The following is a 12,184-nucleotide window of genomic DNA, read 5'->3' as shown; positions in this document are numbered from 1 at the left end:
GAAGAGAGAGTCCAGGCTGGAATCTTAAGGAACTCCAGTATAAGTCTTAATCTTTAATTTATTCCTGTCAGTGTCCCAAAAGTTCAAATGATTTTTGATGATTATTACACTTTTCTGTTAGTAAATCACATTGGCAAAACTTTGCCTATCATCCCAAATTTCATCAACAGTTCCTCTGCAAAAGAAATCCACCAATCTGGTAGAGCTTTGACATTTTCCACAGTATTTTTCAAATTTCAGGTTTTGACTCAGTGAGTCATGAAATTAATTTGGTGGGTTTTGATTAGCATTTTTTAAATAAGGTAAGTAGAAGGCAAAACATCAAAGTACATCACATGCATTAAGCATTTGCACACGCTTGCTTGAAGAACTTACCCAGCTGTATAGCTTTAAATGCTACACACAACTCCCAAGTCTGTACCTCTATCCCAGGCCTCTCTCTGGAGCTCCAAACTCATTTAGATCCCTCCATGAACACATGAACTTCAAATAGAAGCCGTGATCTTTCTTCTTCTCACAGCATTGTCTGTAGCTTTCCCAGGTGATGGCAATGTCATCCTTCTGCCTTCAACTGTTTGTGCCCAAATCTCTAGTCACTTTTTTGTTTGTTTGTTTTTTCGAGGTAGGGTCTCACTCTAGCCCAGGCTGACCTGGAATTCACTATGTAGTCTCAGGGTGGCCTCGAACCCTCTGTGATCCTTTGCCTCCCAAGTTCTGGGCTTAAAGGTGTGTGCCACCACGCCTGGCCTTTTTTTGTTGTTGTTTGTTTTGTTTTCCGAGGTAGGGTCTCACTCTAGCCCAGGCTGACCTGCATTTCACTATGTAGTCTCAGGCTAGTCTCGAACGCATGGTGATCCTACCTCTGCCTCCTGAGTGCTGGGATTAAAGACATGCGCCACCACATCCGGCTTCCGGCTTTTGGGGGAGGCCTAGAGTCATTTTTGACATCTCACATTCTCTAATACAACCTAACTCATCTCAGGGCTGATATTAAATCTGCCTCAGGGGCTGAAGAGATGGTTTAGTGGTTAAGACTCTTGCCAGTGAAACTGAAGAACATGTTTGAATCTTCAGGTTCCACGAATGCCAGATGCAGTGAGGCAAGTGTGCTAATGCTGCACGTGTGCACAAGGGGGCGCACGTGTCTGGAGTGTGCTTGCAGCAGCTGAAGGCACAATTCTCTCTCAATAATAATAACAACAAATCTACCTCAGAATCTAAATGCTTCTTCCCATCCTCACCACACTCTTCCTGGTCTAAGTACCCTCTCCTCATCTCCCCTGGGAGAACGCACCTGCCCTATAGGCCTTCTCTGCTTCCACCCTGACTCCTCCTGCTGATCCTCCACACAGCAGGTATGATTTGTGCCAGCAGCTCTCCTCCAGCCCCTACTGCCCCTCTGACATTATTTCCTTTGGCTTTTCCTTGATTGACTCTGTTGAAATACACCAGCCCTTCTTGCTGTTGCTTAAGCTTGCAGGCATACTACCACATAAAGATGCTTTCCTGCTGGGCGTGGTGGCGCCTGTCTTTAATCCCAGCACTCGAGACAGAGGTAGGAAGATCCTGTGAATTTGGGGCCAGCCAAGATTCTTTCCTGAGGGTCTTTGTTATTTTTTTGTTCCAATTTTAACCTGTGCTTCAGAAGCAAGTACATGACTTTTTTTTTTTTTTTTTTTTTTTTGGTTTTTTGAGGTAGGGTCTCACTCTGGCCCAGGCTGACCTGGAATTCACTCAAACTCATGGCAATCTTCCTACCTCTGCCTCCCGAGTGCTGGGATTAAAGGTGTGCGCCACCACGCCTGGCAACTTTTTTTTTTTTAAATATTCTTATTTATTTATTTTGAGAGACAGAGAGACAGATAGAGAGAGAATGTCCATGCCAGGGCCTCTAGCCACTGCAAGCAAACTCCAGATGCTTGTGCCACCTTGTGCATCTTGTTTACGTGGATCCTGGGGAGTCAAACCTGGGTCCTTTGGCTTTGCAGGCAAGCGCCTTAACAGCTAAGTCATCTCTCCAGCCCGTAAATATACAACTTTTGTGCTCATGGATGCATTATAAGCTTCCAGCATAATGACTGGTACAAAACAGATGATCAATCATGTTCACTGAATAAATAAAACTTCATAGGCGATCTATAATGTTCAATGAATGAAACTATGGAATCCACTGTTTTCTATATATGTATCTACCAGGTTGTATTATACAATATATAGCTTCTTTTATTTATTTATTTAAGAGACAGTGAGAGAAAAGGAGGCAGATAGAAGGAGAATGGGCATGCTAAAGCCTCTAGCCACTACAAACAAACTCCAGATGCATGTGTCACCTTGTGTTTCTGGCTTTATGTGGGTACTGGAGAATTGAACTCAGGTCCTCAGACTTTGTAAGCAAGTGTCTTCATCCCTGTTTTTTTTTTTTTTTTTTTCCTTTTTCCCTTTTCTGTGTGTATGTGCACACGTGTGTGTGGTTTTTCAAGGTAGGGTCTCACTCTAGCTCAGGCTGACTTGGAATTCACTATATAGTCTCAGGGTGGCCTTGAACTCAAGGCGATTGTTGCAGTCAGGTTCTCATTACTAGTAGAAATTACCCAACCAAGAGCAGCTTGTGAGAAAAAGAGGCTTATTTTGGCTTATAGGCTCCACAATGGCAGGGGAAAACGATGACATGAGCAAAGGGTGGACATCACCCCCTGGCCCACATAAGGTAGACAATAGCAACAAGAGAGAGTGCTGAACACTGGCATGGGAAAATTGGCTATAACACCCACAAGCCCGCCCCCAACAATACACTGCCTCCAGGAGGCTTTAATTTCCAATTGCCATCAGCTGGGGAAACAAGCATACAGAACAACTAAGTGGCGGACACCTGAATCAAACCACCAAAGCGATCGTCCTATCTGTGTCTCCCAAGTGCTGGAATTAAAGGCATGTGCCACCATGCCCTGCTGCTGCTTTTTTTTTTTTTTTTTAAAGATTTTATTTTTATTTGTTTGAGACAGAGAGTGGGAGAACTCCAGAAGTATGTGCCACCATGTGCATCTGGCTTACATGGGACCTGGGGAATAGAACCTGGGTCCTCAGGCTTCGCAGGCATATACCTTAACCACTAAGCCAGCTCTCCAACTGTTCTGTGTTTTTTTTTTTTTTTTTTTTTTTTTTTTTTTTGAGGCAGGGACTCACTCTAGGAAAAGTTGACCTGGAACTTACTCTGTAGACCAGGCTGGCATCATACTCAAGGTGATCTTCCTACCTCAGCTTCCCGAGTGCTTGGATTAAAGGGTTGCACCACCACTCCTGGCTTATTTATTTTCATGTGTGTGTATATGGGCACATGAGTGACTTCTGCACTGCAACTGAACAACAGACACATGTGCCACTTTTTTTTATCTGGCTTTATGTAGGTCATGGGGAATTGAACCAGGGTCCGCAGCCTTTACCAGCAAGTACATCTGACCACTTAGCCATCTCCCCAGTCCTGAGATGTGTATTTTACTTAGGACTGTAGTCCATAGAATTTGAAAATTACTGAGGTTAGACTATGTGACCTTCAGGATCCTTTCCTTTTTTTTTTTTCTTCTTTTTTTTGTTGTTGTTGTTGCTATTTTTTCAAGGTAGGGTTTTGATCTAATTGAGGTTGACCTGGCAGTCAATATGTAGTTTCAGGCTGGCCTTGAACTCATGGCCATCCTCCTAACTCTGCCTGCCGTGTGCTAGGATTAAAGCACATGCCACCACACCTGGCTCCTTTCCAACTTTGAGCACTTCTGAATTTCTTTGGGCAGCTAGGTATGCTCCACAATATCCTTTAAGAGACAGCAAGGGGGCTGGAGAAATGGCTTAGTAGTTAAGTGCTTGCCTGTGAACCCTAAGGACCCTGGTTCAAGGCTCGATTCCCCAGGACCCAAATAAGCCAGATGCACATGCATCTGGAGTTCATTTGCAGTGGCTGAAGGCCCTGGTGTGCCCATTCTCTCTCTCCCTCTGCCTTTTTCTCTCTCTGTCTGTCTCAAATAAATAAAAATAAAAACAAAAATACTTTTAAAAAAAGAGACAGAAAGGCTTATAGTGTAGGGACTATAGCAAGGCAATGGATTATTGAACTATAAACACAGACATCAAAAGAACAAAATAGCCGTGCATGGCGGCACACTCCTTTAATCCCAGCACTCGGGAAACAGAAGTAGGATCACTGAGAGTTCGAGGCCAGCCTGGGAGTACACAGTGAATTCCAGGTCAGCCTGGACTAGAGTGAGACCCTACCTTGAAAAAAAAAAAAAAAAAAAAGAACAAAATAATCATGTCTACCTGTTCCATAAATAGACTAAGGGGAAAAACAGTGAAAACAGCAATAGCAAGAACAGCTAAATGCCTGAAAATATAAAAATCTGAAAAATCCAAAGTTAACCTTTCCATCTGTTGTTTCCTTCACATTGCTGGGGCAAAACACCTGACTAAAACCAGCCAAAACCTGGTGAGAGTTTATTTTGGCTTTCAGTCTCAAGGGGAAGCTTCATGATGGCAGGTAAAGAGACTGGACATCACATCTTGCCATGTAGGCTTATAACACCCCAAAGTCTGCCCCTACCAACACACCTCCTCCAGAAAAACTCCACCTCCCAGATTGCCATCAGCTGAGGACCAAGCATTGAAAACACATGAGTTTATGGGAGACATCCAATTCAAACCACCACACCATCAAAAAGGTACCACTTTAGATCAAATGACAAAAGAGAACATTTCTGAGATCAAGGTTTTCTCTAAAGTTCTCATTTACTTACTGAAGAAGGGAAGAAGTGTGAAGAAAGATATCACTCAAAGTTTCTGCGGTAGAAATTGTGACCTGAGTAGTCTTGGGGAGTAAAGACCATTTGTGAAGTACATAGTATTTCCATTCATCCGAAGGCAGATCCATGATACCCTAGATCTAAAAAGTGAGTAAGAAAACAAGAGATTCAGATTTCTCTGTCTCAATTCTAGATTTCATCCCAGCAAGTATGAAGCACTTAGAGTCAATTCTTGTAATCTTTTTTCTATGACTGTTTATGTGTTGAAGGATCTATATTCTGTCACATCCTGTCATTCAAAAATATTTACTGAGCCAGGTGTGGTGGTGCACATCTTTAATCCCAGACCTCAGGAGAATGAGGTAGGAGGATTGCCAAAAGTTCATGGCCAGCTTGGGGCTACAGAATGAGTTCCAGGTCAGCTGAAGTGAGACCTTGTCTCCAAAAAAATAAAAATTAAAAAAATTTAAAAAAAGAAAACTTATTGAAAGTCTTTGTTCCTAAAACTATGCTACATGGTGGCTATACAATCACAAATCAAACAGTAGTAAAGGGCTGGAGAGATGGCTTAGCAACTGAGGCACTTGCCTTCAAAGCCAAAGGACCCAGGTTCGATTCCCCAAGACCCACGTAAGCCAGAAGCACAAGGCTGCTCAAGCATCTGGAGTTAGTTTGCAGCAGCTAGAGGCCCTGGCCTGCCCATTCTCTCTCTGATAAATAAAAATAAAATGATAAAAAAAACTTTGAAAAAAGTAGTAAAGTTCTTCTAGACCTCCATCTATGTGAGTTGCTCAAGTCCTAGATTTTTCCTTTTCACTAATTCTAGCAACTATTAAGTACTGTTGAGTTTTCTGCGTCAGTCCCTACTTCATTCTCTCAGTTCATACCCTCACTTTGTCGTCCCAGAGTCAGAGCTGGTCTCCATATCCTCAGCCCATCATCCTCTAGGTGAGGTCTAATGTCAGTCTTCTGTCTTAAATTCATCAATGTTCCTCCTAGCATGTAGAGAAGCCCAGGACAAACCCATTATTATCTGATCCTGGTGTTCTTTTTTATTCTGCTCTTCCTCTGTATCCTTCCATACTGATTGTAGTCTTGGCTATTTCCAGCTTGCCTAACGATTGATTTCATTTCTCCATCTTTCCCGCTCTTGGCAGGTCTCAGATGGTGCAGGCTCTTGGACCTCACTAATGTAGCTGAGCATGACTTTGATTTATCAATCCACTGCTTCCACTTCCTGCGTGCACCACCAAGTCTAGCTCTCCAGTTGTTTTGTATAAGCCTTTCATGGTTTCAGGAACATTCCTCCCCTCACTTGGAGTTCACCTGGTAAATTCCTACACGTATTTTCTTAAATTTTCTATTTATTTATGAGAAGGAGAGAGAGAGAATGAGTGCGCCAGGGACTCAAGCCATCAAACAAAGTCCAGACATGCACTACCATGTGCATCTGGCTTACTTGGGTAATGGGGAATCGAACCTGGATCCTAACACCTCACAAGCAAGCGCCTTAACCGTTAAGCCATCTCTCCAGCCCTCTCCCTGCTTTTTCATCTGTGATTCCACCTGGGGCCTACACCACGTTTGGGTTTCTCACTGCAGAAACTCGGATCAGACTCTCCCGGTCTCGAGGGCAGGGGCTGGGTTTTATTTACCTTCCAAAGACCTCACAGTGCCAAGTTCAAGGCCTGGCACAGGCGGGGGGTAGGGGCACGCCCTGCGTTGATGAAGGAACCAGGTCGCTGCTCTGACTGTATACAACAGCAGCAGAGTTATCAGGGACCGGCTCCGACGGAAACCGGAGTCTCCATTCCGTCCTCTGCCAAAGGTGGGCTAGCTTCCGACAGCTGGCAGGGAGGGCTCCCGGAACTCGGCCGCGGCAGCCCCAGCCGCACGGGCGCACGGTTTGGCGCGCCGCTGGGCTCAAGCCCCGCCCCCAGGCCCCAGCCAACCTGCCACTGGGCCTTAGAGGCCGGCCTCGCGGCGGGTCACGTGACCCGACCGCCGCGCCCGGGCCAATGCGCTGGCGCCTGGGCGCCTGGGCCCGCCCCCGTGCCGCGCGCACGTCGGGGGCGGGAGTGGCGCGCGCAGCTTCCCGGGCCAATCGCTGAGCACCCCGCTGCAGCCCGGGCGGGAGCTGCGCGGAGGAAGGGCGCGAGCGCGGGAGTTAGTGCCTGCGGCCGAGCCATGGTGGGACACCTGAGCGAAGGGGCCATTGCGGTAAGGAGTGGCTGCAGCGGGGCCGGAGGTCCCCCGGGGAGGGAAGGGAGCCGCGGGCGATGGGCAGGACGTGGGGGAGGCGCCTGCGGGCGGTGGGAGCCGCCGGGGTCGAGGGGTTTGGGGGGTCCTCCGCTGTCCTCTCCAAATTCACTGGGCATTCTTCCCGTCCCCTCTGCCGTGCTTCTTTTACATAAAACAAAATAAAACCACCCTTCGCCACCTCCCCTCGGCGCCAGACTCTTCGCCCCGTCCACATCCAAACTTTCCACGAGTTGTGTCTTTTTCTCCTCTATTTCATTTTTTTTAGACATCCCTTTAACTCTCTTTAGTCCTTTCCAGTGAGACATCCCCATGGTCACAATAGCAAACGCTGACTATGGTCCCCAAGTCGCTACATCCGACATTTTTTCAGTTTTCACTTTACCTGAAATTTCCGCAGAGTTTGGGCCTGTTGATCATTATTTCCTTCCTTTCAATTTATGCTAGTCAGAAATAGAGTCATTCTGCCTGCATAGGGTAACATTCTGGCTGCCTAGCCTGTTGCCACTTGAAGTATATTTTATCTCCTCATAGAGTTCTTAAGGCCATCCACATTAGCACCATCATTTCTTTCCTGAAGGTCACTTCCACCTAACATAACCCTCTTCCCGTCATTCCTTCTTAAGTCTTTCCTTCTTACCAGCCCCCTTTTTCTTTTCTTTTTTTCCTTTCCTTTTCTTCACTTTCCTTTTCCCTTTCCAGCACACTCTTCCCTTTTTCGAGATCCTTGATCATTCTTTTCTTTTGTTTGATGGTGATTCTTCATGCCTTCCTCACAGGTTCACAGTGTTCAAAATCAGCCCAGTTGTGACTGACTGAATCCACTTGTTTTTGAGACCCTAATTCTTGTTTGTTCACTTACATGTATGACTTTGGGCTACAACCTAAACTTCTGTAAGACGAGGGTGTGATACCGAGTCCCTGCTGCATAGGATATGTTGGAGCACTGGGTTTCTACATTTTAAGTATTTAGCCTACTGCCTTATGCAGAGTAAATGCTCAGTGTGTATTTCCTATTAGTCATCATAGTGTAAATTTGCATATACTTGCTAATTTTATTAATACTACTTTCTGTCTCTCACTAGATTGTAAATTCCATGAGGCCTGCAATCATGTCTTTCCTCCCCCCCCCCAAGCATACCATCTCCAGTGATACCAGCAAGGCTGGCAAGTGTTAGGTGCCCAGTAAATGTTTGCTAATTGTATAAATAAATGATGCTGTGGAAAGAAAAGAACAGAGTTGTATGGAGGAAAAAAGGTAGCTTGGGGGAAAATAGGAAGAGAAAGAACAGTTGTCACAGTGGACATTTGAATAAATTAGGAATGTATAAATGCTAACACGTGTGTCCTGGGGAATCAAACCTGGGTCCTTTTGCTTTGCAGGCAAGCACCTAACCGCTAAGCCATCTCTCCAGCTCCAGTATTTTTTTTTTAAAAAAACAACAATGTTTATTTTATTTGAGAGAAGGGGAGAGAAAATGAGCATGCCAGGGTCTCCTGCTACTGCTAATGAACTCCAAATACATATGCTACTTTGTGCATGTGGTTTTTAGGGCCTTCAGGCTTTTGTAAGCAATCATCTTTAACCACCAAGCTGTCTCTCCACCCCCTGAAATTAGTATTTTTATTTTTCAAGGTAGGGTCTTGCTCTAGCCCAGCTGACCTGGAATTCACTCTAGTCTCAGGGTGGCCTTGAACTCACAGCAGTCCCCCTACCTCTTCCTCCCAAGTGCTGGGATTAAAGGTGTTTGCCCTACTGAAATTAGTGTTTTTGACAATTTCCAATGTTAGTACTTAAATTCACTGTAATGTGTATTTTTGATAATACCTCCATTTTATAGCAAAAGATGTTAAAATGCAGAGGCTGAATAACTTGTCCATGGGATGAGGCTTTGAATATGTATGCCCTTGATGGTTATATTTTGCTGTCTTGTGATTTTATTAGCACTGTCAGTTTGGAAGAGGTTGATTAGAGGGCTGGGCTCATTGGAAGAAGTGTTTGCCTTGCAAGCCTGAGTACCTGAGTTCAGATCCCAAACCCCATGTGAAAATCAGATGCTGTGGCTGGTTCCTGTAATCCCAGCATGCTTGTGGTGGGATGGGAAGTGGAAACAGAGTTTCCCGGTAGTTCCAGGACCAGCTAGGCTAGTGTGTGCAGGTGAACATCAGCAAGAATGAGAGACCCTGCTTCAAATGACATGCAAGGCAAGGACCATACCTGAAAGTTGTCCTTTGATCTCAACACTCATGTTGTACACATGACCTCCACACATGCACTTGTACACACATGCATCATACACTCACACCAAAAAATAAAACTTAAAAAAAATATATTAAGGTAGATGGCATTACTGAGGAATGGCACTCAAGGCTGTCCTCTGGTCTCCACATGCATGTGCATATATGTACAAGGGCACACATGCATATGTGCATACACGAATACACACACACACAAAAGAAAAACTTAACATTGGGCTGGAAATAATGGCTTAGTGGTTATGGCACTTGTCTGTGAAGCCTAAGGACCCAGGTTCGATTCCCCAGTACGCATGTAAGCCAGATGCACAAGGTGGTGCTGGGGTTTGTTTGCAGTGGCTGGAGGCCCTGGGGTGCCCATTCTTTGCATAAATGTATCTGCTTCTTCTCCCCCCTCAAGTAAATAAAAAATAAATAAAAACAACGAAGGATTATCTGCACGTGATTTTAAAATCAAATAGAACAGAAAAGTGCTTAGTGAAATTCTTGATCTTTTGGCCCACCTTGCCTAGTTTTTTTGATGAAACAGGATTTTACCATGGTAGCTCAGGCTGGCTTTGAACTCAAACACTCTGTTTAGAGCAGTCTGGCTTCCAAGTTATGGCACTCCTGCCTCAGCTTTCTAGGTGCTGAGATCAGAGGAATGAGCCACCATACCCCAGCCCTGAAACTACCTTTTTTTTTTTTTCCTTCCCCCTTGAGGTAGGGTTTCACTCTAGCTTAGGCTGACCTGGAATTCACTATGTAGTCTCAGGGTGTCCTCGAACTCACGGTGATCCTCCTACCTCTGCCTCCCAAATGTTGGGGCTAAAGGTGTGCACCACCACGCCTGGCTAACTTTTTTTGTAAAATATTTATTTGCAAGCAGAGAGGGGTTGAGAGACAGAATGAGAGAGAGGGAATGAGCATGTCAGGGCCTCTTGCTGCTGCAAACGATCTCCAGATACATATGTTACTTTGTGTGTGTGGCTTTACATAGGTATTGGACAATCAAACCCAGGTCATCAAGGTTTGCAAGCAAGTACCATAACTACTGAACCATCTCTCGAGCCACTTTGGTTTTTGTTTTTTTCTTTTCCAGCCACTTTCATTATTTTGGTGTGTATTTGTTTTCAAGGTAAGGTCTCACCCTAGACCAGGCTGACCTGTAATTCACTATGTAGACTCAGGCTGGCCTTGAACTCATGGCGATCCTCCTACCTCTGCCTCCCAAGTGCTGGGATTACAGGTGTGTGCCACCACGCCCAGCCTGAGATTCATTTTATCCAAGGTATTGTATGAAATTAATTCTAACACTCCCTTATCTCTTTGATTTATAAATAGTGATGACTGTTTTCATTGTAGATACTGAAAAAAAAATTGGGTTAGCTAAAGGATTGTCAGTTTTACTAATCTTCAAAGAACCAGTCTTTGCCCCCCCCCCATTAATTCATTTTGTTTAACTGATTTTTGCTTTAAAAAAATTTTGTTTGTTTATTTGAGAGTGACAGAGAGAGAAAGAGGCAAATGGGGGGGGGGGGGGAAGAATGGGCGCGCCAGGGCCTCTAGCCACTGCAAAAGAACTCCAGACGCGTGGGCCCCATTGTGCATATGGCTTATGTGGGTCCTGGGGATTTGAGCCTTGAACCAGTGTCCTTAGGCTTCACAGGCAAGTGCTTAACCGCTAAGCCATCTCTCCAGCCCTTTTTTAGCTTCTTATGGTAGAAACTTAAATCTTTGATATTGGACCTATTTTCTTCTCTGTAATCCCCCTCTGTCACTTTTGCTGCACCCTTTTTCATTCAACACTTGGGGGTTTTTAGAGATATGTTGCTTTATTTCCATATATTTGGGGTTTTCTAATTTAATTCTGGTGTGACCAGATAAATGTCCCTGTATGATTTCTGTCTTTAACCTTCACCGAATTCCTAGCATGTGGTCTATCTGGAGGCAAATGATCCAGATGCATGTATGAGTGTTTTCAGTAGTTGTTAAATGATGTTACTGGGTCAGATTAGTTGATGGTTCAAGTGTCCTATGTTCTTCATATATAATGCATGTGTGCGTGCATGCATACAAATATATGTGATGTTTTTATTTATTTCCCCTCTCAACTCCTGAGAGAATGCTGGAACCAATTGTAATTCTGTATTTGTCTATTTTTCCATTTAATTTTTTCAGTTTTTCTTTATGTATTTTGAGACTCTTAGTACTATGTTTTTACCTTGCTGTATTATTATTATTATTAAGTGTTTCTGTCTAGCAGTAAATATTTTTATTTATGTGAGTGAGAGAGAGGGGGAGAAAATGGACATGTCAGGTTCCCCTGTGGCTGTAAACCAAAGAAATAAACAAAAGGGTGGCCTTGAACTCACGGTGATCCTCCTACCTCTGCTGCTGGGATTAAAGGCGTGTGCCACCACACCTGGCTAACAAGCAACTACTTTTAACCACTGAGCCATCTCCCAGCCCACCTAGCTTTTCTCTTTTTTTTTTTCCCTTGGTTTTTCAAGGTAGGGTCTCACTCTAGCTCAGGCTGACCTGGAATTCACTATGTAGTCTCAGGGTGGCCTCGAACTCTTGGCGATTCTCCTGCCTCTGCCTCCCAAGTGCAAGTGCTGGGATTAAAGGCATGTGCCACCACGCCCAGCTCATAGCTTCTCTTTTAATAGTACATAATTGTTATCAAATTGTTGTTTCTTTTATTTTTCAAGGTAGGGTCTCACTCTAGCTCAGGCTGACCTGAAATTCACTATGTAGTCTCAGAGTGACCTTGAACTCATGTCAGCTGGGATTAAAGGCATGCACCACCACACCTGGCTTATTTTATTTTACTTTTTTTTTTTTTTTTTTTTGAGGTAAGGTCTCGCTTTAGCCTAGGCTGACCTGGAATTCTCTTAAGT

At 44.5% G+C, this 12,184-nt stretch overlaps 2 protein-coding genes across 4 annotated transcripts in view; one reads left to right on the top strand and one right to left on the bottom strand.

Moving 5' to 3' along the window:
- The window catches only part of Smyd4 (SET and MYND domain containing 4), a 72,197-nt gene extending 65,505 nt beyond the window's left edge, over positions 1–6,692 (bottom strand). For all 3 annotated transcript variants that reach the window (XM_045159266.1, XM_004667850.2, XM_045159267.1), the window contains exons 1-2: positions 6,443–6,692; positions 4,782–4,927 (exon numbers count right to left, since the gene is read on the bottom strand). In XM_045159266.1, the coding sequence (XP_045015201.1) occupies positions 4,782–4,915 (134 nt within the window). In that variant the 5' untranslated portion in view covers positions 4,916–4,927; positions 6,443–6,692. The remainder of the gene's footprint in view (positions 1–4,781; positions 4,928–6,442) is intronic.
- A 206-nt stretch (positions 6,693–6,898) lies between these two features.
- The window catches only part of Rpa1 (replication protein A1), a 79,708-nt gene continuing 74,422 nt past the window's right edge, over positions 6,899–12,184 (top strand). The window contains exon 1 of the mRNA XM_004667849.3: positions 6,899–7,007. Coding sequence (XP_004667906.1) covers positions 6,975–7,007 — 33 coding nt within the window. The 5' untranslated portion in view covers positions 6,899–6,974. The remainder of the gene's footprint in view (positions 7,008–12,184) is intronic.

Source organism: Jaculus jaculus, chromosome 9 (assembly GCF_020740685.1).
Source record: "Jaculus jaculus isolate mJacJac1 chromosome 9, mJacJac1.mat.Y.cur, whole genome shotgun sequence".
Taxonomy (NCBI): domain Eukaryota; kingdom Metazoa; phylum Chordata; class Mammalia; order Rodentia; family Dipodidae; genus Jaculus; species Jaculus jaculus.
The sequence above is the reverse complement of the archived record's forward strand: the minus strand, read 5'-3'. Positions and strand labels throughout refer to the sequence as shown.